This window comes from Eubalaena glacialis, chromosome 11, assembly GCF_028564815.1.
Source record: "Eubalaena glacialis isolate mEubGla1 chromosome 11, mEubGla1.1.hap2.+ XY, whole genome shotgun sequence".
Classification (NCBI taxonomy): Eukaryota; Metazoa; Chordata; class Mammalia; order Artiodactyla; family Balaenidae; genus Eubalaena; species Eubalaena glacialis.
The window spans coordinates 74,207,163-74,233,952 of record NC_083726.1 but is presented as its reverse complement, the minus strand read 5'-3'; the positions used below and the strand labels follow the sequence as shown (position 1 = coordinate 74,233,952).

General features: G+C 33.9%; 1 protein-coding gene across 2 annotated transcripts in view; it reads left to right on the top strand.

Moving 5' to 3' along the window:
* The window catches only part of LRRK2 (leucine rich repeat kinase 2), a 159,409-nt gene that overhangs the window by 16,100 nt on the left and 116,519 nt on the right, over positions 1-26,790 (top strand). For both annotated transcript variants that reach the window (XM_061206211.1, XM_061206210.1), the window contains 7 exons: positions 5,305-5,424; positions 5,914-6,053; positions 6,147-6,226; positions 7,565-7,671; positions 19,390-19,519; positions 20,937-21,061; positions 25,313-25,425. In XM_061206211.1, coding sequence (XP_061062194.1) covers positions 5,305-5,424; positions 5,914-6,053; positions 6,147-6,226; positions 7,565-7,671; positions 19,390-19,519; positions 20,937-21,061; positions 25,313-25,425 — 815 coding nt within the window. The remainder of the gene's footprint in view (positions 1-5,304; positions 5,425-5,913; positions 6,054-6,146; positions 6,227-7,564; positions 7,672-19,389; positions 19,520-20,936; positions 21,062-25,312; positions 25,426-26,790) is intronic.

Genomic DNA, 26,790 nt, shown 5'->3' with positions numbered 1-26,790 from the left:
TGTTCTGCCATTCTTAGGTGGAATTTTAATAGGAGTGGCAAAAATAAAAGTGTGCAATATGAGAAGTCTTATCACTGTTATGCTATATTTAAAGTCTTATTATGTAAATAGTTGATACATACAAAAGAATAAGCATAACATATAGAAAATGTGAAGCACAGTGCAAAAGAACTCCTCTCCCAACTTAAGTATTAGTACATTACCAGTGCTGGTAAAGCTACTCTGGGCTTTGCCCTTCTTCCACTTTCTCTACAGAGGTTAACGCTCTCCAGAGTTTTGTGTTAATAAACCTTTTGCTTTCTAAATTAAATTTTACTACATTCATTTATCTCTGTAAACAAAATTGTTAACGTTTGCTTGTTTTTGCTTGATAAAAATGGCATCATGCTGAATGTTGTCTTCTGCAAGTTTTTAAAAACTATTTTGTTTATAAGACTCATGAATATTTTTGCATATAGTTGTATGTAGTATTCTATGCTGTGAGTATACCACAATTTATTTATCCATTTTCCTATCCACGGACATTGATTTATGTCTTGTTTTATGCTACTACCATCTGTTTTGCTATGAAAATGTAAAGGAAGGTGAATATCTTTTCAAATATTTCTTTGCTATTGGTGCTTCCTCTTTTTGTGGAGTACCTGATTTGCCTTTTTCTGTTTTCCATGGTATAGTCTGTCTTTTTAAAAATTGATTCTTAGTTCTGGCTAATAATGTTTTGGTGGTCAGTTATATGTATCGAAAATATTTTGTCTCGATTGGTGAGGTGTCTTTTTATCTTCTTTATGTGGCTTTTGTGGTATAGTTTAATTTCATGATTAGTTGCTTTGTGATTTACCCTTTTTTATGTATTTTAAGAAATCCTTCCTTTGCCTAAGATAATAAATGTATTCCACATTTTATCCAAAATCTTTCTAATTTAAGCATTAAAGTGTTAAAATCTGTTTGGAATTATTTTATACAGTAGGAATTCAATTACCCCACCCCCCCATTTATAATATGGAGAACACAATTTATTATATGGTTCATCCATTTCCCAGTAGTATCATATGTTGAATATATGTATATAATATGTATGTATTATTTATAGGTTTATAATATGTAATATATTGTATGTTTCTGTTTTTGCTGTTCTGTTGTGTTTGTAGATTTGATTTGTCGGGCTCCATATCAAACTGTTTAAATTATTATAGCTCTGTGAGTCCTGATATCTCAAAAGCTAATAGGTAAAGTCATTATATATTCTTCTTTTTTGGTTACAGCTTGGCTTTTTTCATGGGCCTTTACAATGCCATATACATTTTAGAATTAACTTGTCCAGTTCCTTGGAAAACTCTATTTGGATTTTGATTAAAATCATACAGAATATATGGATCAATTTAAGAACTGACAACTTTACATTATAATTTTTTCCATACAAGTCTTGCACATCTTATTAGTTATTTCTAGGTACCCTATTTTTGTTATTATAAACGGTGTCTTTTTTAAAATTGTATTTTTGAACTGTGTATGTGTAAAGAAATGCAAATGATTTTTTGCATATTGATCTTATCTAAACTCTTATTAATTCTAAAAATTTATTTATAAATGCTCTTAGGTTTTCTGTGTAGCAGTTATTTAATTTGATTTCCTTGTCTTCTTGCATGGCCCACAATTACTAGTACAGTGTTGAATAGAAGCAGTGATAGTAGGCATCCTTGTCTTTTTCTTGATTTTAAAGAGAATGCTTTATATTCTCCCATCCAGAATAATGCTTATTATATGGGTTTTTGTTGTTGTTATTGTTGTTGTTAATCTTGTTTGTTTTGTGACAAGTAGCTTTTATCAAGTTAAGAAGTTTCCTTCTGTTTCTTGTTTGCTTTTATTTTAATATGTGGGCCTTTTAAAAAGAATTATGAGTATTGAATTTTATCAAATATTTAAAAAAATTTTAAGATCATTTGTTTTCCTCTTATCTTGATAATATGGAAAATTAGAATTGCATATACAGGTTTTCTAATAGTAAGCCACTTTGTACTCCTGTGATAAATTCAACTTGGTCATTTTATTAGATTTTTTATATATTTATAAAAAAACTCTAAAATATAAAAAATATAAAAAATTTATATATTTATTTTCAGATCTGCCAGGTAACTTTTGACTGACTCTTATTCACTCTTCCCTTCCCCTTTCTCTTTTCTTTTATTCTAATTTTATTTCTTTAATCATTAATACATAGCTATCTTGTGTTCTGTATCTGATAATTCCAATATATGAAGTTCTTGAGAGTTTAAACCTCCTGCTCCTGTGCTGACTGCTTGTCTGTCATGGAGTCTTGTTTTCCTGTATGTTTGTGAGTTTTTCTTTGATTGAGTTTAATCTCTGAGAATCATGAGGACCTAAACATCTCATCCAGAGATGTTTGCCAGGAGCCAGGGCACAGGACTGACCTGGGACCACTTTAGAATCTTTTTAAGATTCAAACTTGAAGTGGGAGACTCTGGTTCAGCTACCCTCCTTTGGAGAGAGTACAAGGCTAGTCTGATCAAGGCTGGTTGATCACAGTGACTCATACTTTCCCACATGGCTACTCTGGCTTGTCCATTTGCTTTCAGCTCACAGTTCTTGTTTCAGCTCCTTGTTGAGCCTCCCCCAACTCCCTCAATACACACCTTGGAGATTTCCTTGATGTTTTTGTGAGGAGAACAACGCATTAAAAAGTAAATGGTTGGTGAATAGTAAGGTAGGATCCTTAACTGTTGGAAATTGGTTCCGACAACCTTTTCTAAAAAAGATCACCAGAAATGTTTTGTGCAAAATCAGGATTATTATAATAGACATTTGACCTTTCATCACTATAACTTTGGGAAAAAAATCATTATTCATTTGAAAAAACTCATTTTTATGTTTTTATTGTAGCAACTTATATTTTCATTTACAGAAATATGGCTATATCCCCTGTATAATTCAGAATTTGTATAATTCTGCAATTGATTTTAGCCTTAGGAATATTACTAGGTAGTTTCAGTTAAAATGGAATTTTTATAAATTGAATTCTAATTTGCATGCACAACTTCAGTTTGTTTCTTTCCTTGATAAGCATTTATTGAATGCTTATCATATGACCAAAACTGTGGAGATATGAAAATAATGTCTTATTTGCACATTTCTTTCATATTTTCTAAAGTAGTTTCATATATAATATATAATTTTTTGATCCTTGAAACAATCCTGGGAGATGTGATATTTTTATTATCTCTGAATTTACAGATGAGGACCTATTTTAGCAAATCTGTGTGTCTTATCCAAGATCATGTAGTCAATAAGTGGTAAAATCAGGCTAAGAATCCAGATTTCTGCATTCCTAAGCAAAACAAAGCATTTCTTCTAAAATGTTGTAACCATTTACTAGTTTATTTCTTTTATCAGGTGAGAATTTTACTCATATTTTCATGAAGAAGCACACAGTTGTACAAGCTAGCTGATATCTGGGAAAGTTTTAAAGTAATTCAAAAGTTGATTTCTTAAATCTAGCTAATAGAGTAGCACACTAATATAGAATTTTCTATTTCATGTTCTGCGACTTACCACTCAAGTTAAAACTTGCACGACATACTAAGAATGTGAGTTTACCTTAATCCCTTAAATGAGCCAGACGAAGAAGTGGTTTTATTGTCATGATGAGGAAATGGTACTTGATTTTCAAATAGGTCTATAATAGCACATTAAGGGTGGTTGACATTATACTGTTGAAATTAAATAAACCATATAAACTATCATATCATTTATAAGTTTTATATTGTTCTGTGACATTTTTTGAAAGTAAAAAGTCATCAAATTGATCTTTTTTTTGGCCGTATCTCAAGGCTTGTGGGATCTTAGTTCCCTGAACAGGGATTAAACCCAGGCCCTTGGCAGTGACAGTGCAGAGTCTTAACCACTGGACCACCAGCGAATTTCCTCAAATTGATCTTTAGTTAAAGGTGCTTTCTTAGTGACTAGAGAATTTATTGTCCCTGTTATTGTTTCAAAGAAGCTGAATAAAACTTTTCACTTCTTCCTCATAATTAAAATAAAAACCCAAAGTCAGTAAATAAATACTAAGCATTTTGTCAAATTATGAAATTCAGTTATGGGGTTAATGCATTTAAAGGCCTTATATAATTTACTATGTATTTTCACATAAATATAAATGAAAATAAGATAAGGCCAGTCTCACTGATGTTTGCTCAGTCACACAGTTTTCAGTGGTAGAGCAACTGTTGGCAGTGGCATGGGAATAATACTAGGGAAAAGGAGGTGAGACAGCCCAAGTTTAGATAAGCTGGTAAAAGTGGAAAAGAACCTTTTTTGAAATGACCGTCCAAGATGAGAGACCACTAAGGGCTGGGGAGTATGTCAGCTTAATGGGTGAATGCGGAAGAGGCATGAACATAAAAAGATGTTGATAAAGAAGAGCTACACCTAGTTAATCTGCCTTTTGATTTTGAAGCCTTGATTAATATTTAGTGTGGACTTTAGTCTTTTCATGGTATAGAATCTTTTCAAATTCTGGCTGTGTGTCTCAGGGATCATCTAATTACACATATAGCTAACTAGGAGTTTCATTCTTACTCCTAGAAGGAAACTTGGTGACTGTTAGTGAGTTACAGATAAGCTAAGTGGAAGGAGGCACATATTTTTGGACTGTCATTTACAATTTTTTTCCTTATAAGGATTTAGATTTCTATATGATTATGAGAAGAATGAGTATAAAAATGTAAGGGATGTCTTCCTGGGTTGGGTTAGAGGTAGTAAAATATTCTCATATTTTTCTTCTAAGATTATCATAGACAAGATCAGGTAATGATAAGTGTGCCAATGGGTTTTCTGAGCACTATTCTTTAAGTGACAGAAGGCTGTTTCAGCAAAAGCATTTAATGACAAGGGAGGTTTTTTCCCCCATCTTTTAGAAGGCAGGAAAATTAAGCTATTTTGTACACTGAATATTGTAGTGTCATGAATAACAGATACCTCATTGTTTTAATATGATGATGACATGAGAGGGAGTCAATGAACACAAGTTAATATAACTCAAACATTTAATTTTTTTTTTGCCCAGTCAGTTCCGTTGTCTAAGCAAGATAATTGAATGAGTGCATAAAATAAATTTTCAATACTTTATGCAATCCTCTTAAGCTATTTTAATTAAAGTAAATATATGTTTTAATGTCATTAAGAATAATCATCACTACTCAAATTTGTTGATTTAAATACTGTTATGTGATTAAAGGTAATTTAAGTTCCATGGATGAGAATTCCACTAATATCTCACTTAACTTTTAGGTAATTTTTTTAATATCCTGGTATTAAACGAGGTGCATGAGTTTGTGGTGAAAGCTGTGCAGCAGTATTCAGAGAATGCAGCATTACAGATCGCAGCACTCAGCTGTTTAGCTCTCCTCAGTAAGTAACTTTACTAACAAGGAAATTCTTACAGGTGCATTTGATCTTGAATATTAACATTATAACAAGATAACATTATAACAAGAAAGTCATATGTAGAGAAGGAACCCATAAATGCCTTTTCTGTCTTAATGTAACTCATTTTCCAATAGACGATACTTTCAAGGGAACTAACAGTTGTGGTAAGTACATCCTTCCCAGTTCAGATATCAGTAAATACATCCCTGATTTAGCTTTATTATTAGCAGTTAACTTCCTTAATTAATCTTCCTCTAGCCTATTAGTTTTGTTTGGTACCCTCTTGCTCATTTGGTAATTTATCTAGATGGGATAGCAGTATGATGAAGTGTGTAATATATTAAAAAGGTCTTTTAATTAACCAGGGCCACTACTAAAGAATACCTCACTCTGTTGATAATGTTTCAATATGCGGACTTAGAGTTGGTCATTCAAACTGTAAGTAAGTTACATGTTTACATTTTTTCCAAGCTGAGACCATTTTCTTAAATCAAGACTTAGAGGAAAAGAATGAGAATCAGGAGAATGATGATGAAGAAGAAGATAAATTGTTTTGGCTGGAAGCCTGCTACAAAGCATTAACGTGGCATAGAAAGAACAAGCATGTGCAGGTTGGACTCTTTCATAAATTTTATAGTCGTTCAAAATTGTTTGTTCAATAATTTATTTTTTGACAGGTTTCTTTTTTTCCTTCCCTAATCCAGGAGGCTGCATGTTGGGCCCTGAATAATCTCCTTATGTACCAAAACAGTTTACATGAGAAGATTGGAGATGAAGATGGCCAGTCAGTAGTTTTGATTCTATATGATAGAAAATTTCAGTCATATTTTTAATCAATCCACATGAAATACCATAACTGAAATTTTTATTGTTTGAAATATTTTTGATGTAGGCATTTATGTTTTAAGTGTTGCCACAAAATACTTGTGGATATATATTTTGATCCCATTGCCTTGGATAGTTAGTAAAAGGTGGTTTGTTTGAGAGTTATTACTGAGAGATTTAGAATCAAGAGTCATTCAGTAAATTATGAATCATCAAGAAAGAACCTTTCAGTTTTCTGGCTAATCATTTAAAATGCCATATTAATTAATCTCAAGTGATAGAAATCGCAGAGCAATCTGTGACCTTTTCTGTTGTGGTTACTAGCCAGCAGGTTGTCAATATCAGGAATTAGATGTGGTTAGAAGCCTCCTATAGTGATTCCCCACTTGGTGTAGCAGTGTTGACCTGTCTTCTCTTGAGAGGGTTATTTGTAGCTGTCAGCTCTTGAGGATGCTTTCTATGGGAGCACCATTTAAACCTCATTAGACCAGTCATCTCTCCCACAGATACACGAGTTCTGAGTATATCAGATTTGTTTCATGTCCATGAGCAACTGCTTAGATTTTTACTGTTGGCTCTGCATATCCTCTGGATTTTAAATTTTGAATGACTTACCTTGGAAATTTAAATATAATATTCTGCATCTCAAATCCTGACAGCCTGTCAGCAGAGTGATCTACTGCCAATCAGAAGGGAATTAATGACACAGATGCTATTTATTTAAACATCTATTTTGAATGGAAACAGTAAATTTTGAAAAATATATGTTAAACCAGCCTTCTAATCTGCTTTGAGCCATCTTTTAAAGAAATTAGGATAAGGTTGGTTCATGTTGCAGTTTATAAATTTCAGTTCATAGACACTAATTCCTCAAAATCCATAGGAGATCATTAAAATAAATACATCATTAAAACATATTTATGCTCTACATTAAAAATTTCACTTTGCTTCATTATGACTTTTAATTTTTCATTTCTTGCTTACATCATCTTCTTTTGCTCACTTAATCTTTTTACTCTTAGCACCTCTTTATATATCTGCTGAGTCTTTTATTTTCTCCGTCTACTGCTTATCTACTTTGAAGAAACAGAAATACTACTTTATTAGTAGTTCATGGATTTGAATATAATTTTTAAACATAAAACTGTTTAACTGTAATTCACTCCTATGAGTAGAGGTGGCATAAAATATTGTTTATCTGCCCTTATTTTTCTTGAGAGATTAGATAACAGTAAGTGAATATTTGAGCTAATTATTAAAGAGATTACTATTAATATTGTGGTTGAATTTGTGAAAGGTTCCCAGCTCACAGGGAAGTGATGCTCTCGATGCTGATGCATTCTTCATCAAAAGAAGTCTTCCAGGCATCTGCAAATGCATTGTCGACTCTGTTAGAACAAAATGGTAAGAGATACACCATATTTTTTAATAAAAAGAAACACATTTTGTGGTATTTTTAAAATTATAAAAGCAATATATTGTAAAAACTTCAAATGTGTAAATATATACATCTGATATATAGATATATTGATATATAGGTAAAAGGATAAAGAAGAAAATAACATTTTGATGTTCTTCTTCTGGACTTCTATGTATGTACTTACAGATGACGTATACAATATACTTTATATTTTTTGGAGAAATGGGATCATATTATAATCTTTTATAAACAAATTTTACATTTCTTTTTTTATGTTGATAAATGTAAATTCTCACATTATTGTTTTTAATGGTTGTGTAGTTTCCCAATGCATGCCTGTTTCCTATTTTATAGTCCAGTTTCTTGTTGATGGACTTTTAGCTTGTGTCCAGTGGTATTTTTTTTGGATATCTATAATAATCACCAAATGGTCACTTCTTTCCCCCAGTTTTCTTTATACACTCTTCTTGTTATTTTTTTAGGAATGCAATGGGTGGAGAGATATTCACCATTGTAAAATCTGCTAAAATTGTCCATTATAAAAATTTTAAAAAATAGTCCTTTACATGTAAATCTTTTAGCTTTGCATTATGAAGGAGAGAAAAATGGCTGTTATACCTTTGGAAGAACACTTTAGGTTTAAAACTGAGGCTCAGGCTGCTCTGATTCCTGCCCTCATAAACAGGAAATACTGCCAGAAAATCTTGGGAGAAAATTCATCATACAGGCATTGGGACTTGGCAGCTCTTGAAGGATATTTTTGGAGGGAGAAAAATAGAGAAAAACACTGAAAGCTTGAAAATAAGACCAGTGTTAGCATCAGCTTTTAGTAGAGAACCTGGTTAGAGTGAAAAGAATAAAGAAACCTCCTCATGCATGTTTCCTTACACTATTATTTAAGTCAAATCAAGAGAAAAATCACTTCTTTGTTTTCCTCCTTTCTCACTCTACCTCTCTGATGGCACTGAAAAGGCCATCATAAGAGGCTTGGGCTGGCAAGAGCCCTGAGAGATAGCCAGAGGTTGCCTTCAAGGGATAATGAGTCAGAGCAGGAGCGGCAAAAAAGGAAACTGCTCTTCTTGAGTCTCCCATCCTCTACTGTGCAGAGGCCTGGATGGGGATCTCACTCTTGAATATGAGCACTGGCCTTGGCTGTTTTTTGTGTGAGGCCCCTTAGAGAGGAGACAAACCCTTACCATGTACAAACCACATTGTGTTGGTGCTGTAGTTCTTAACCCCCTGGAAATCTTTGATATGTCAACAAAACAACCATGATTTTGTGAGATTTAAACTGCTTCTTTTTTTTGTTGTTGTTTTTTTAAGAAAAGGATTACTTTATACATATTGACACATACATGTAAGAATCCTGGAGACATTAGCTAAAGCTACTATAGTAGTACTCATTTCTGTAATTGGTCACCAGGTCGTAGTTGGTGTATGTGTATGTGTATATGTATATATATTTAGTTAGTATCTATAGTTTCTGTTTTCATCTCCTCATTCCATATTTCCCATGTCCTCCACCAGAACTTCAGTTGCTCCTGGTTCTGGAGTGACCCAACCCTTCATCCATGAAAGGTCAAAGTCCTCAGTCATACTGCTTTTTTTTTGGTTGCTGTAGTTTTCTTTCTTTCTTTTTTTTTTGAATTTGTTTTGTTTTTGTTTTTGTTTTTATTTTTATTGAAGTATAGTTGATTTACAATGTTGTGTTAGCTTCAGGTGTACAGCAAAGTGATTCACTTATATATATGTAAATATATGTATTCTTTTTTTACATTCTCTTCTGTTATAGGTTATTATAAGATACTGAGTATAGTTCCCTGTGCTATACAGTAGGTCCTTGTTAGTTATCTATTTTATATATAGTAGTGTGTATATTTTAATCCTGAACTCCCAATTTATCCCTTCCCCTCCTTTGATAACCATAAGTTTGTTTTCTGTGTCTGTGAATCTATTTCTTTTTTGTAAATAAGTTCATTTGTATAATATTTTTTAGATTCCTCATATATAAGTGATATCATATGATATTTATCTTTCTCTGTCTGGCTTACTTCACTTAGTATGAGCATATATCTTTTCAAATTAGCATTTTTGTTTTCTTTGGATAAATATACAGGAGTGGAATTGCTGGATCATATGGTAGTTCTATTTTTAATTTTTTGAGGTATCTCCATACAGTTTTCCATAGTGCCTGCACCAATTTGCATTTCTACCAACAGTTCATGAGGGTTCGCTTCTCTGCACATCCTCGCCAGCATTTGTTATTTGTGGTCTTTTTGATGATAGCCATTCTGATAGTTGTGAGGTGATAAATCATTATGGTTTTGATTTGCATTTCCCTGATGATTAGTAATGTTGAGCATCTTTTCATGTGTGTGTTGGCCATCCCTAAGTCTTCTTTGAAAAATGTTTATTAGGGTCATCTGCCCATATTTTAGTCTTGTTATTTGTTTTTCTGATGTTGGGTTGTAAAAGTTCTTTGTATATTTTGAATATGAACCCCTTATTAGATATATCATTTGCAAATATCTTCTCCCATTCAGTAGGTGGCCATTTCATCTTGTTGATAGTTTCCTTTACTGGGCAAAATCTTTTTAGTTTGATGTAGTCCCATTTGTTCATTTTTACTTTTGATTCCCTTGCCTGGGGAGAGAGATTGAAAAAAATATTGCTAAGATCATTATCAAAGAGCATACTGCTTATGTTTTCTTTTAGGAGTTTTATGGTTTCAGGTCTTCCATTTAATTCTTTAATCTATTTTGAGTTTATTTTTGTATATCCTGTGAAAAGGAGGTCCAGCTTGATTCTTTTGTATGTAGCTGTCCAGTTTTCCTAACACCATTTATGGAAGAGGCTGCCTTTACCCCATTGTATATTCTTGCATCCTTTGTTGGAGAGTAAATGAACATATAAGTGTGGGTACATTTCTGGGCTCTCTAGTCTGTTCCATTGAGCTATGTGTTTGTTTGTTTGTTTGTTTGTTTTGCCAGTATCATACTGTTTTGATTACTATTAGTTTGAAATCAGGGAGCGTGATGCCTCCAGTTTTGTTCTTCTTTTTAAGATTGTTTTGGATATTTGGTGTATTTTGTGTTTCCATAAAAATCTTAGAATGGTTTGTTCTAGTTCTGTGAAAAATGCCATTGGTATTTTGATAGGGATTGCTTTGAATCTGTAGATTGCCGGGGGTAATTTGGTCATTTTAACAGTATTAATTCTTCCAATCCATGAGCACAGAATTGCTTTTCATTTGTTTGTGTCATCTTTATTTTCTTTCTTTAGTGTCTATAGTTTTCTGAGTATAGGTCTTTTATATCCGTAGTTAGATTTATTTCTGATGCAATTGTATATGGGATTGTTTTCTTAATTTCCCTTTTTGATAGTTCATTCTCATTGTGTGTATAGGAACACAATGTATTTCTGTATTTTAATTTTGTACCTGCAGCTTTACTAAGTTCATTTATTAGTTCTAATATTTTCTTGGTGGCATCTTTAGGATTTTCTTTATATATATCATGTCATCTGCAAACAGTGACAGTTTTACGTCTTCCTCTCCAATTTGGATTCCCTATATTTCTTTGTCTTGTGTGGCTAGGACTTCAAATACTATATTGAAAAAAAATGACAAAAGTGGCATCCTTGTCTTTTTCCTGATCTTAGAGGAAATGCTTCAGCTTTTCCCCATTGAGTATGATATTGGCTATACGTTTTTCATATAAGGCTATTATTATGTTGAGGTATGTTCACTCTAAACTCACTTTGTTCAGAGTTTTTATCATAAATTGATATTAAATTTTGTCAAAAGCTTTTTCTGCATCTGTTGAGGTCATCATATGCTGTTTTTTTTCTTTAGTTTGTTAATGTGGTGTATCACATTGACTGATTTGTGAATATTGAGCCATCTTTGCATCCCTGGGATAAACCGTGGTGTATGATTCCTTTAATGTACCGTTGAATTCAGTTTGCTAATATTTTGTTGAGGATTTCTGCATTTATGTTCATCAGTTATATTGGCCTGTAATTTTCTTTTGTGGTATCTTTGTTTTTTGTATCAGGGTAGTGCTGGCCTTGTAGAACAGGTTCAGAAGCATTCTTTTCCCTTCAATTTTTTAGAATAGTTTGAGAAGTAGGGGAATTTACTCTTCTTTAAGTGTTTAGTAGAATTCATCTCTGAAGCTGTCTGGTTCTGGACTTTTGTTTGTTGGGAGATTTTTTTTTTTTGTTTATTTGTTTTTTTTTACTGATTCAATTTCATTACTGGTAATCAGTCTGTTTGTATTTTCTATTTCTTCCTGGTTCAGTGTTGGGAGATTGTACATTTCTAGGAATTTTTCCTTTTCTTTTAGGTTGTCCTTTTTATAGCCATATAATTATAGTAATCTCTTATGATTCTTTATATTTCTTTGGTTTCGATTGTAACTTCTTTTATATTTATGATTTTATTGATTTGGGCCAGGTCCTCTCTCTCTGTCTCTTTTTTTTTTCTTGATGAGTCTGGCTAACGGTTTATCAATTTTGTGTATCTTTTCAGAGAACCAGCTCTAAGTTTTATTGATCTTCTCTATTGATTTTTTAGTCTCTGTTTCATTTATTTCTTCTCTGATCTTTATGATTTCTTTCCTTCTACTAATTTTGGGTTTTGTTTGTTCTTCTTTTTGTGGTCCTTTAGATATAAGGTTAGGTTGTTTATTTGAGACTTTTCTTGTTTCGTGAGGTATGCTTGTTTTGCTATATGATTCCCTTTTAGAACTACTTCTGCTTGCATCCCATAGAATTTGGGTTCTTTTCTTTGTGTTTTCATTTATTTCCAGGTATTTTTTTAAATTTCTGCTTTGATTTCTTCAGTGACCCATTGGTTGTTTAGTACATATTGTTTAGCCTGCACATATTTGTGTTTTTTTGCAGTTTTTTTCTTCAAGTTGGTTTCTAGTCCCATAGTGTTACAGTAGGAAAAGATGCTTGATATGATTTCACTCTTTTTAAATTTATTGAGACTTGTTTTGTGGCCTAGCCTGTGATCTGTCCTGGAAAATGTTCCATGTGCACTTGAAAGAAATATGTATTTTGCTGCTTTTGGATAGAAAGTGATACACACACACACACACACACACACACACACACACACATCTATTAAGTCCATCAGATTCATTGTGTCTTTTAAGGCCAGTGTTTTCATATTGATTTTCTGTCTGAATGATCTGTCCATTGATGTAAATTGAGTGTTAAAGTTCCCTAGTATTATTGTGTTGCTGTCAATTTCTTTCTGTATGTTTGTTAATGTTTGCTTTATGTATTCAGGTGTTCCTGTGTTGCATGCTTATGTATTTATAATTGTTATATCTTCTTGCTGGATTGATCCCTTTATCACTATGTAATCTCCTTCCTTGTCATTTGTTACAGTCTTTGTTTAAAGTCTATTTTGTCTGATTTAAGTATTGCTACTCCAGCTTTCTTTTCTTTGCCATTTGCATGGAATACCTGTTTTCATCCCCTCACTTTCAGTCTGTTTGTGTCTTTAGATCTGAAGTGAGTCTCTTGTAGGTAGCATATAGATAGATTTTGTTTTATTATCCGTTCAGGTACTCTATGTCTTTTGGTTGGAACATTTAGTCCCTTTACATTTAAAGTAATTATTTATGGTGTGTGCTTATTGCTGTTTGTTTATGGGTGCTTTTTTTTGTAGTTCTTTTTTGTTCCTTTTTCTTTTGTTCCCTTCTCTTATGATTTGATGACTATCCTTTAGTGTTATGTTTGGATTATTTTCTTTTTTTCAGTATGTATCTATTATAGATTTTTGGTTCGTGGTTACTGTTAGGGGTGTGTGTGTGTGTGTGTGTGTGTGTGTGTGTGTGTGTATAAAATTATTTTAAGTTGATCTCTTAACTTTTTATTTCTCATTTATTGATCATATATGGATTTATTTTGTTATTATAAATATATATTCCTATATATATATATTATAGATATATATATAGACACACACATACACACATATAAAACATTAATCTGTTGTATTTTTCTTTTTTCCAATGTCACTTTCTTGAGAAGATGATCTCTTAACTTTGAAAGCATTTTAACATCCCTGCATTTTTACTACTCTCTCCACATTCAGTGTTTTTTACATAATATTTTGCATCTTTTTGTTTTGTGTATCCCTTACCTACTTACTGTGGACATAGATGATTTTACTACTTTTGTCTTTTAACCTTCCTACGAGTTTTATAAGTGGTTGATCTACTACCTTTACTTTATTTGCCTTTACCAATGAGATTTTTCCTTTCATAAATTTTATTTTTCTAGTTGTGGTCTTCTTTTTTCCACCAGAGACATCTCTTTAACATTTCTTGTACAGCGTAGTGGTGCTGAACTCTTAGCTTTTGCTAGTTTGTAAAACTCTATCTCTCCTTCAAATGAATGATAGCCTTGCTGGGTAGAATATTTTTTCCTTTTATCATTTTGAATATATCCTGCTACTCCCTTCTGTTCTGCAGAATTTAAGCTGACAGTCTTATGGGAGTTCCTTTGTATATAACTAGTTGCTTCTCGTTTGCTTTAGTATTCTCTCCTTATCTTCAATTTTTTCCATTTTAATTACAATATGTCTTTTTATGGACCTCGATCTGTTGATCTTGTTTGGGACTCTCTGTGCTTTCTGGACCTGGATATCTATTCCTTTCCCAGTTTAGGGAAGTTTTCAGCTATTGTCACTTCAAATAATTTCTCTGCCACTTTCTCTCTCTCTTCTCCTTCTGGAGGCTCTATATGAGAATGTTAGTATGCTTGATGTTGTCTCAGAGTTCTCTTAAATTGAATTCATATTTTTTTTTCCTTTTTTTTTTTTTGTTCAGCTCATGTTATTTTTCACTACACTGTTTTCCAGTTCACTGATCTATTCCTCTGTATCATCTAATCTACTGTTGAATCCTTGTATTGTAATTTTCATTTCAATTTTTGTGTTCTTCATCTCTTTAATTCTTCTTTATATTTTCTAACTCTTTGTTAAACTCACTGTGCTCATTCTTTCTTCTCCTGAGTTTGTTGAGCATCTTTATGATCATTACCTTGAATGCTTTATCTGGTAGATTGCATATCTCCACTTGGCTTAATTCTTCTGAGATTTTATCTTGTTCCTTCATTTGGAACATATTTCTTTGTTGCCTCATTTTGCCTAATTTTTTGTTTTTATTTGTATGTTTAGGTGGGTTAATTATGTTTCCTGATCTTGGAGAAGTGTCCTTACATAGGAACATACTATTAGATCTAGCAGCACACTCCCCTCTGGTTAACAGAGCTATATCTTCTAGGGGGTGCCCCCTGTGTGGTCTGAGTGGGCTCTTCTGTTGTGGTGAGTCCAACTACTACGGGTGCTCAGGTAGGTGGGGCCAGTTTCTGGCTGGTTGGCCGCCTGGACCTCCTATGCAGAGGCTGCAAGTCCCTGGTGGCCAAGGCTGGGTCATGGCATGGCTGACTGCACAGTCTGGGGATTTCTGGGACTGGTTCTAGCCCACTGGTGGGTGGGGCTGGGTCCTGGCAGGCTGACTTCAGGCCTGGGAGGTCTTGGGGCAGTTGACTGCAGAGCTTAGGGTTTTGGAGCTGGTGCCGACCTGCTGGTTGGCAGTGCCAGGTCCCTGGGTGGCTGGCTGTGTGCCTGAGAGTCCCGTGGCACCTGACTATGGGCCTGAGGGGTTCCCAGGACTAGTACCAACCTGCTGATAGGTGCAGCTGAATCCTAGTGCTAATTGGCTAGATGGAGAACTCCAAAATGGTACTTGCCAACACCAATGTCCTCGTGGTAGAATATGCTACCCAAAATGACTGTCAGCAGCATCTTTGTGCCCAGGGGGAGTCCCAGTTACCTTCTGCCTCTCTGGGAGACTCTCCAAGATGAGCAAGTGGGTCTGACCCAGGCTCTTTTCAATTTACTGTGTGCTAGGTCTCCAAGTGTGTGAGACTTCGCATGCACTCTTTAAGGGTGGAATCTCTGTTCCTACAGCCCTCTTGCTCTCCCACTATAGAAGCCCCACTGGCTTTCAAAGCCAGATGTTCTGGGGGCTCATCTTCCCAGTGCAGTACCCCCAGGCTGGAGAGACCAATGAGGGGCTTGGACCCCTTGCTCCATGAGGAGAACCTTTGCAATTGTGATTATCCTCCTGTTTTTTGGTCCCTTATCCGGGAGTGTGGGTCTTGACTATATCACATTCTACACCCCTCCTGTCATCTCATTGTGGTTCTTCTTTTATGTCTTTAGTTGTGGATTATCTTTTCTGCTAGTCTTCAGATCATTCTCATAGATAGTTGCTCTGTAAATAGTTGTAATTCTGGTATGCCCATGGGAGGAGGTGAGTTCAGGGTCTTCCCTGGGAAGAATCTTGATCTCTGCAATTTTGATCAATCCCTGGGCTGATTCTTATTATGGTGTCTCAGGATTAGTTACATTTGGAGTTAACCTTGGTTTCTTTGTTCAGAATCAGTTCTCTGCTCTTTCTGCTTTCTTACTTCTTTGTTCTTGGTCACTTGCCATGTTAACTTTCCTCAGATCCCTTTGTATAGTCCTTGGACTTCTGCCTTATGAGAGTATTAAGAACTTAAGTAGCTTGTTCACCAATCTCCATGGGCAACTTGTCATTGAAACACACTTGGGAACATTGCATGTGTAGGGCTGGGTATAGTTTTCTAGAAAAAATGACTGGATTCGTGGCCAGAAAAACTGGGTTTTGTGATGGTGGTAACCAGGTGAAGGTTCAAGCATCTTGTGTAACATTTTCTTCATTTAATTAATTAGTTAATCAAATTAATATTTATTGAACCTTAGGCACTTGAGATACAGCAGATAAATAGAAATCCCAGGCTCATGAAGCTTACACTCTAGTGGGGAAGATAAATAAAAAGGCTAATTGGCATATATGATATGTGAGGTAACTAAGAAAAAAATACGAAGCAAAGAAGGAGTATAGGGGCTTCCCTGGTGGCGCAGTGGTTGAGAATCTGCCTGCTAATGCAGGGGACACGGGTTCGAGCCCTGGTCTGGGAAGATCCCACATGCCACGGAGCAACTAGGCCCGTGAGCCACAACTACTGAGCCTGCGCGTCTGGAGCCTGTGCTCCGCAACAAGAGAGGCCGCGATAGTGAGAGGCCCGTGCACCGCGATGAAGAGTGGCCCCTGCTTGCCACAACTAGAGAAAGCCCTCGCACAGAAACGAAGACCCAACACAGCCAAAAATAAATAAATAAATAAATTAAAAAAAAAAATTCCCGCATATCTTTAAAAAAAAAAAAAAAAAAAAGAAGGAGTATACATATTAGGGTTCAGAGGTGATGAAATTGTGACTAGGCAGTGAGGAAAGAAGGTGACTATTGAAGTGAAGGCCTGGAGGGAGTTTTGCATATTGTTATTGGTCTTGTAAAGCAGATAATTTATTGCTAAAATGGAGTGGAAGAAGTCATGAGTATTGTGTAGATAGCTGGTAAATGAGATAAGGTGTGTAAAGTGTTCTATAAACTCTAAAGTGACTCCATTCTGTAATTTTTTCTCCAACGTGTACTGTACGATGGAATTTCTATTCTTAATTTTCAAGTCTCAAATTGAGTTAATGTCCAAGACAGTGATCATTATAGTGTGGTCTCTGGACCAGCAACATCATTTGGGAACTTGTTAAAAATGTAATTTCTAGGGTGCCATATAGACCCAATGAATCATAAACTCTGTAGGTGGAACCCAGCAATCTGTTTTAACAAGTCACCCAGGGGATTCTCACATACTCTGAAGTGTGGGAACTGCTGGTCTAGAATAAATTCTATAATTTAAAGTATTTCCTTGGCTGGAATTTAGCCATTTTAGGAGGGGCTGTTAAAACTTCTGATTTGACCAAGCAAAATAACCAAATTCTTTTTTTAATTAATTAATTAAAATCATTAAAAAATTTTTATTGGGCTAACATTAGTTTATAACATTATAAGTTTCATGTGTACAACATTATATTTCTACTTCTGTATATACTACAGTGTGCTCACCACCAAAAATTTAGTTTCCATCCATCACCATACAGTTCATCCCCTTTATACATTTCACACTCCCTGGCCCCTCTCCCCTCTGGTAACCACTAGTACTCTGTTTTTGTTTGGTTTGTTCATTTATTTTATTTATTTATTATTTTATATTCCACGTGTGAGTGAAATCATACAGTATTTGTCTTTCTCCATCTGACTTATTTCACTTAGCTTAATACCCTCAAGGTCCATCCATGTTGGTGCAAATGACAAGATTTCATCTTTTTTTATGACTGAGTAGTATTCCACCATATATGTATGTCATATTTTCTTTATGCATTCATTGGTTAATGGGCACTTAGGTTGTTTCCATATCTTGGATATTATAAATAATGCTGTGAAGAACATAGGGGTACATATATCTTTTCAAATTAGTGGAGTTTTCACATTTTTTGGATAAATATCCAGAAGTGGGATACCTGGATCATATGATAGTTCTATTCTTAATTTTTTTGAGGAATCTCCATACTTTTTTCCATAGTGGCTGTACCATTTTACATTCCCTTTTATCCATGTCCTCGCCAACACTTGAATAACCAACTTCTTATTATATTTTAATGTGTGCTATTCAGGATGTCTTTAAAAGGTGTGAGTTTTCAGATTTTGCCAGTAATTTAGAATGCATATATCACTTCCACTTATTTTTGAGTTTTGTCTGATCTTTTCTTTTTTTCCCAATTTGAGATGCATATCTTATTTTTTCAAAATAGTACTTAAAGCTTTCAAAGTTTCATTTCCTGCCACCTTCAAAGTGTTGAAATATAGTGTATAATGTTGGAATTGATATTTATATAGAGGTTTCAAGGTAAGTGATATTTATATAGAAACTTTAAGACAATATGGAAACTTTAAGACAATATGGAAACTTTAAGACACTGGATTTGCATTTGGTGAAGAAAGGTTATTATGAAGAGGAAAATTATTTTGTAATAATTATTGCTGGGATATAATTACTTTTCCACATATAATATGCAATCAGTTTTAAAGCAATCTATGTGTTTCTTAAGCTTTGGCATTATTCTGTGAAAGTATGTAATTATTTTTGTTCTCTATCAGTGCTTTTCATCACTTTGCATATCATGGCACACATAGAAATGATAATGTTTGTACAGCCCACTGGGGTAAATGGAGAAGGTAGCTCAAGGCTGAGGGCAACCCAACCTGGTTTCAGCCCCACTTCCTGCATCCCCCAAGAGCCAATAGGATGCTCAGTATCTTCACACATCTATAACTTACTCCCAACTCACTAGTGAGCCTTAGCTCTATATAAGTATGGTTATTTTAGGAAGTTGTTTTAAATATTAGAATGAAATTTAACTTTCATTCTTATTTTGGAGAACATTATTTTAAAATGCATTTCTGCAAAAAATACTCCTTTCACATAGATGATGGTTACATTCCACTAGTTTACTCTGTGAATGAGACTTTAATACTAAAACCTCAACAAATGGTTAATAAATGTGAAAAAATTGGAAATGGTATATATTTTAAATTAAAAAAATTAATGATCTTTAAGTTGCCAATGAAATATAAATTAAATATGTAGTTTAAATACTTTCCTATGAATTTGGATTATTTTAATAGTATGTGTCTTTTTGCAAGATTATGAGAATGTGCTTTCATTTTTACAAGTAACATTTAAAAAATCTTGTAGTTAATTTCAGAAAGATCCTGTTATCAAAAGGAATATATCTGAATGTATTGGAGTTAATGCAGAAGCATATACATTCTCCTGAAGTGGCTGAAAGTGGCTGTAAAATGCTAAATCATCTTTTTGAAGGAAGGTAATACATATTTCTGAATTTATGTAGAATATATTAATTGGACCAAGTAAAATATCAATATTTTGAGCATAATTTTAAGAATAAAAGGAAAAACAAGGTATTTGAAGAGTGAAACATTTTGCAATATAATTTCATGTCAGTGATACATAGACTTATTTTATCTACGTATTGAAAGGGATGATAGAGAAAGTAGAAATACGTTGAAGGTTTGCTTTTGTGCTTAATGCTTGGTGTTGACTATGTTTTGAAAAATGGCAGTTATATAGAACATAACCTTAAACAGTTTTTCAGATTATTGTGTTATGTGAAAGGTATAAAAGATAAAATCAAGATATGGCTTCTAATTGTTATTTTTAAGTTTACCTTAAATTGTGATTTTTATGGTCCTGGCAGTGTGTGAACCTTTATATATGAGGCAAAACGCAGTGGAATAACTGACAGTTTAAGATTTTGTACATTCTGGGCAATTAATGTTTCTGGCTGTTTTCTCATATATTAAATGTGTAAATTTCCAGTCCTGGGGATTCAAAGTTAACTATGACAATGTGCCTGCCCTTAAAAATCTCCCTGTCTAGTTGGGGAGACTAATTTATAAACAGATAATTACAATACAGTGTGATAATTCAATGGCAGGATGTGTAAAATCATAGGGTCTTGGTGAACCAAGCTAGGGCGACCAAAGGAGAGAGGCTACAAAGAGGGGATGTGTTTAACCTGGGACTTTAAAGTGGAAAAAAGGGACTATATGTCAGTAACCACAGACCCATGCGAAGTGAGGACACAGTTATGATATGCGGAAGTTTTAGTCAGTAGGGCACTGTGTAAAGCAAGGGCTGCCTCTATTAAAGTTTGTAGGACCTACTGAAATCTACATTTATTTGTATGTAAAAGAAAGTGTAGCTAAAATACCTTAGAGAAACCAAGACTTTAGTGCAAATAAAACTAATTAAGAATACCATATAAGAAGTCTAGTGGTGTTAATCTGGAAGAGGCAGGTAGTTATACAATAAACAGCTCTCTGGACTTGGCGGTCAGAGTTTGCATTCCAGCTCTGGCTCTGTCACGTTCCAGTGATAGGACCTTGATGTTTAACCTCTGTCAGCCTAAATTCTGTACCTGGAAAATGCAAATAATAACACCTACTTTCCAGGGTTGCTGCCAGTGACCCACGTATAGATCAGAAGGAAGTTGTTAGTTCTGGGAAACTAAATAAAAGAATTCCCAGTTTACTGTAAATTTAACTTCTTGACGTCAAAGTTTAACTAAATTAGAATTTAAATTGTGTATGCTCATACTACCAAATTCACATCAGCCTTTTCTGATAAAATAGTTCTGTTTTCTCGTACTTGTTTCAAATTGGTGTTTGTATTGGAATCAGGTTGTACTTTTAATAAGCATTTCAATATTTTATCTCTAGTAACACTTCCCTGGATACAATGGCAGCAGTGGCCCCCAAAATAATAACAGTTATGAGAAGTCATGAGACGTCAGTGTCAGTGCAGCTGGAGGCACTTCGAGCTATTTTACATTTTATAGTTCCAGGTAAGTTACATAATCGATTGTGGGAAGACATGTCATTTTAAGTGGATTTTTTGACTTTTCATGAGATATCAACTTTCTAGGCAAAAATTAAAGGACCAGTTTCTGCCAACCAATTGTAATCTTTTCACTAGCCCCAAAATTAAAATAGAGGGAAAATGATGATGTGGAAGAGTCAGATAAATTTAGATTAAAATTTAATAAGAAACATCAATAATTTATTTCCAGAAAAAATAACTGCAACATAGTGTGGAGCTTTACCTCCAAGGAGAGTGTCATCTCTGCTATTTCTTTTCTATTTCTGTTGACCTTACCAAGTCCAAGTTTTTTTGTTTGTTTTTTTCCTGTCTGAATTATAATAATACCCAACTAATTTTCACACTTCCTCTTTTGCCTCTTTCCAGTCCTTCTTTTACTCTGCGGTTGAATTAATCTTTCTCAAATATAACCATGTGGCTTTTACTTATGAGCCACAATAGTGTCCATCCTCCCCACATTTACTTCCTGCTTACATCTGTTATGACCTTATTTGTCCTCCAAAGCCCATTTAAAACACCTGCTCCCCCATTCATTCAGCACGTATTTATTAAGTGCCTCTTATGTTCTATATATTGTGATGACTGCAAAGGTCTGAAAGACAAGTAAAAAAAGACATGACTGTACTATTTATAGGAGCCTAGAGGTAGACAGATAGTTAATTACCAGACAGTTGCGAGGAGCTATTATAGATACATGTATTATAAAAGGCTACGAGAGTACTGATGGAGGCACAGATAATTTATTCAAAAGAGTAGGTCAGAGATTGTGATATTTGAATTTGATGGATGAATAAGGCTGACCTGGTAAAAAGGCCAGGAAGGACATTTCAAGCAGAAAGAGAAAGTGCACGTGGTGTGGGTTGAGTGGAGCATGGTATGTGAGGAAAGCAGTCCTGGGGATAAATGTGGAAGGACAGGCAGAGGCTGAGAGGGAAGGGCCTTGAACACAACGCTGAGCAATTTGTGCTTTTTTTTAACACAAGTCAATTCAAATTTATTTAAGGTGTTTCAAAATTGCAGTGTCATAACCAAATCTGCAATTTACGACAGTAGCACTGTGGTGTGGAGAATGATTGGCGGGAGGGGAGCCTCCTGCAGGGAGATTAGGCTGGAGGCTGTGATAGGTGAGACATGGTGGGGGCCCAGTAAAGAAAACAGAGGAGAGGATGGATGTGGGAGATGTTTAGTCACGTCACATTTGACGTGACTTTCTGACTACTGAATATCAGGGATGTTATTATTATTCTGCTCTGTAAAAGTCCCAATTATTTGAAGCCCATTTTTTTTGGTCCGTTTTAAATGAAATCTTCCTAAATCTACCATTATCTGTAGTCATATTGGTATTTTATGTTTCTGAGTATAAGAGTATTCTCTGTATAAGAGTATAGATTTTTTCAAGGAGAGGGCTTTCTTTAGTCATGCCTTTTTTTTTTTTTTTTAACCCCCTGGTAACTTGAACAAAAATAGCTATTCAATAAATTTTGAATTGAATCATGATGTCCCATTCATAGTTGTCACGCAACTTTAGAGATATAATTTAACAGACATAGTTTTGCTTGAAAATATTATTGTGAATTTTTTTAAACTTTGTAGATTGTAAAAAACAAAACAAAATCCTTTTGATTACCCTTAAAGGTGTCAACCTTCTTCTTTTGAGAGTGGATTTGAGTTTTAAAGATAACCAAAAGACATTCAGAATCGTCCGTTAGTTAATAACACTCTTTTAGTTCAAAAATAAGTTTTGAATGTAGAATTTCTTTTCTTTTATTGTTCTGAGATTGAGCCTGAAGCGACATTGATAGTCAGTAATAATTTAGATGTATGAAATGATGTATTTAAATGTTTTTTATAATAATGTTTAGATGTATTAAACAGGTGCCCTTGAAAATAATTTTATTTCTTTATGGTGGTACTTTATGTATGGAAACATATTAATAGACATATTTTATAAGCATATCAACATATAAATACATTTCTCTATTAGGTAAAGGCTTAACCATCTACTTCACTCTATGCTAACCTACTATATTACCATACCATACCACACGATACCATACTCTACCATGCTGTAACTGTACCATACTATATCATTCTATATTATATCATTCTGTATGTCAATGAGTAACTATAATATCAGTACCCCAGTAGTTTTGAGGTTGAATATGATTCTGGTTTTGACATGCTGAAGTAGGTACTTATGTTTAGATGTACATGTATTAATTTATTAACTAGACCATATTCAGATTATTAATTGTAACAAAGATGTGCATTATAGCAAATTTGTATAATTTAATTCAGGGCCACATATTACAGCTAGTATTATGTCTCTTAAGTTTCTTTCAATCTGGTACTGTTCACTTCCTCCTCTTTTTTATAACAATAACTTATTGAAGTGATTGAGCCTGTTGCTTTAAAAAAATAATAATAAAGACCTACTTATTTTAATAAAATATCATTTGACTTGTTCTTTCTTGATTTAGTGTCAGTTCTAGAGGAAAAAATTATTTAGGAAAGGACATATGCATATTGGGAAGTGTATAGAGGAAAGTGATTATGAATATAAAACCACATCCTTAAGAACAATAAGAGAAGCTGAATTTGTTTAATTTGGAGAGGAGATAATGCAGGAGGTTATGAAAGCTATTAAAACTCACTCATTTATAGTTAGTAACAAATGTGTAAGGCATTATTCAAAGTACTTTATGTATATAAACTTTTAAAATTCTTGTAGCAACCCATAAGGCAGATTCTACTTTTCCACCCCATTTTACAGATGATGAAACTGAGGCATAATATACAGAGATTTTAAGGTCACAGCTTATGTAACGGAGCCAGGTTTTCACCCTGTGCAGCCTGAATCAGAGTGGGTGCTTTTTAAAGACACATTTGTGCAATAAGTGTATGTGGAACAACTGTTATACTAAAGCACTATGCTTGGAACTCTTGGTAACCTGGAGATGATTAGGTTATGGATCCTGCCTTCAAAAAGTTTGCAGTTCAAACAATTTAAAGGACTATTATGTGGAAAGGAAATTATATCCATTCTGGATAGTAGAACCTCAAATGATATAACAAAGACCAGAGATGAACTTTTGGGAATATTCATTTGGTCTTAATATAAGAAAGACATTTAATAAGTCTCCTTACATATGGCATGAAGTTTTTACTTCTCAACAGGACTGCTTTTAATGGTCACATCTGCTTGTGATATAATGGGCAGCTTCAGAAATTAATGTGATCTTGGTCACTGAAAATGAGACACTGAGAGTTTAAGTAACTTGTTGAAGGTCATACAGCTGTAGTGAACCTGTTTGAATAAATTTTAAAACGAGGACTGAAAGTTCTAGGAGGGTGAAAATCATGCCTGTCATATTCACTGTGGTATTCTCAGCATGTAGCAAAATCCCTTGCATGTAATTGGCATTCAAATGTTTGTTAAGTAAATGAAAAGTTATATGCAGTCAACTTATAGTTTGTGTTAATACAAATTATTGAAGTGAAATGTTATAAGGAATTGTTTATTAATAATTATTTCTATAGTCATAAGTTTTAGAAACGTTATTTATTCATAATAATTTTACTTATATGTTCTATTGTATAACCAATATTTTTTTGACTTCCTGTTTTCCCAACAGTTTTGGGTTAGTTCAGCTACAATGTAGCTGAATAAAGAATATGTTTTCTTTAAGTTGCTTAATACCTTTATACAGCCTTAGAGGACTTTTAATAAAACTATATGCTCTTTACCATTATAATGCTGAAACTAAAAACTTTTTTTTTCACTGTTATTCCAGCTGCTCTTTTATGTCTACATTTCATATCTGACCTTTTTATGTTGTAGTCCAAATAACTTTGATCTTTTCTCAAGTTGTCCATTGTTGCATAAAAATCTTCTAGCTTCTTGTAATGAGTACAGCCTATTCATACAAAAAAGAGATTGTTCCAGAAAATTCCTCCACCATAGTAACTTCTTGCTACTTTAAATTCAGTGAACATCCGCACACACTGTATTTATTTTACATTCAGTGATGAACTGTTTTTAGAAATTTCTTAAAGCTAAGAGTTATTTCTTTGGTAAGGAGCCATGGATTAGAAAAAGGTATAACATATATATGTATTGTTGGGTTAATTATAATCATTCCTAGTAAGTGACAGTCTATTCAGCCCAAATCTTTATGAGAAAAACATTTGTTTATTTGTTTATTTTTACATTTAGGCATCCCAGAAGAATCCAGGGAAGATACTGAATATCAGCATAAGTTAAATATGGTTAAAAAACAGTGTTTCAGGAATGATATTCACAAATTGGTCCTAGCGGCTTTGAACAGGGTACGTATAATATAGGTTTTCTGCCTTTATACTCTTAACTAGAATATAAAATTGGGGAAGTAGGGGGGCTTTTATTAGCTTAAGTTTTCCATGTTCCGTTTACTATGATAGTAGGAAGTTATATGTTTAGAGACATAAGATAACAGTAGGGATGTAGGGGGTAAAGAGATGTGCCATTCCAGCTAAGAGAAGTGCACCGTCAACTACAGACTTTGACAGGCTCTTTTGATAAATCCATTCGAGTCTGTTCAATCAGAAAGAGAACTCTAGATGTGCAGCTAAGCCTCACGAGCGATGTCAGGAGCCATGACTGCTATTTTCTCTTTCTGTCCTCCTGGCTGCTTGTCTTTCTTTTCTGGTCCCAGGCTGAAAGGTTCAGTCCATGAAGACACACAGGGCACACATTAAAGTCTTTTTTGATTCCCTGTGCTTGTTTTCATTTTACTCCTTAGGGATAACCTCTGAAATGGCTCAGTGTGCATTGTTTTCTTCCAATGTTAGGTATTTACCTATCTATGTACATTTGCAATAATATAATTAATAAATTAATAATCATACTACATCTGAAAAAGGAGAAGAGGAGCATTATTTTTATATTGTGCAGTGCAAAAGGTATTGATGGAATTAAGATGGTTTTGAAATTTAACATAAGATGAATTGGTTCTTTATAAAAGATATCAGAGTAAAGATGTAAAGAGGTGAAGATTAAGTTAATGTTTTCATGAAAGGAAGAGAGTAGTCAAAGTAATTAATGGAAATAATTCCTTGTGATTTAGTATACTTTGAAAAATGTCATGAATTAATTAGAAGAGCCTGCAGAGAGATCTTCAAAAATGCGATTTAAACTGAACTTTATAATGTAATTGTTTATGATATATCTGAGTCATTTGTACTCAAACCTTAATATGATTCTTGAGTATAGCCATGGGTTGAATTTAATTCCAGAAATATTTGGTGAAAATAAGTGTGTGGAAGGAACTGTGTTAGACACTGGGAAGACAAAAATGAATATGCTTTGTATCCTTCTGTAATGGATCTCATAATCTGGCTGGGCCATGCATAAAACATAAAACACATATTAGGTTGTTCTATATTAGCACTTATGAGCTGCACTAGCTTTATGAACAGTACTTTAGGAACATAGAGGAGAGAGTAGTTAATTTTGTTCATGGTATGTGTTGGTGAGAAGCAAGAGGTACCAGAAAAGCCTTTTGGTAACTCTGATTCTGGTTATCCCATCTTTCCTAACATTACTGAATACGGGTGTGATAGAGTGGAAGGAGTGGCCAGTCAATGGAGAAGTACTGTGCTTACTGCCATCAGTACTGTGATGCCAAGAAGATCACTCTGCTCCCAGGTCTTACT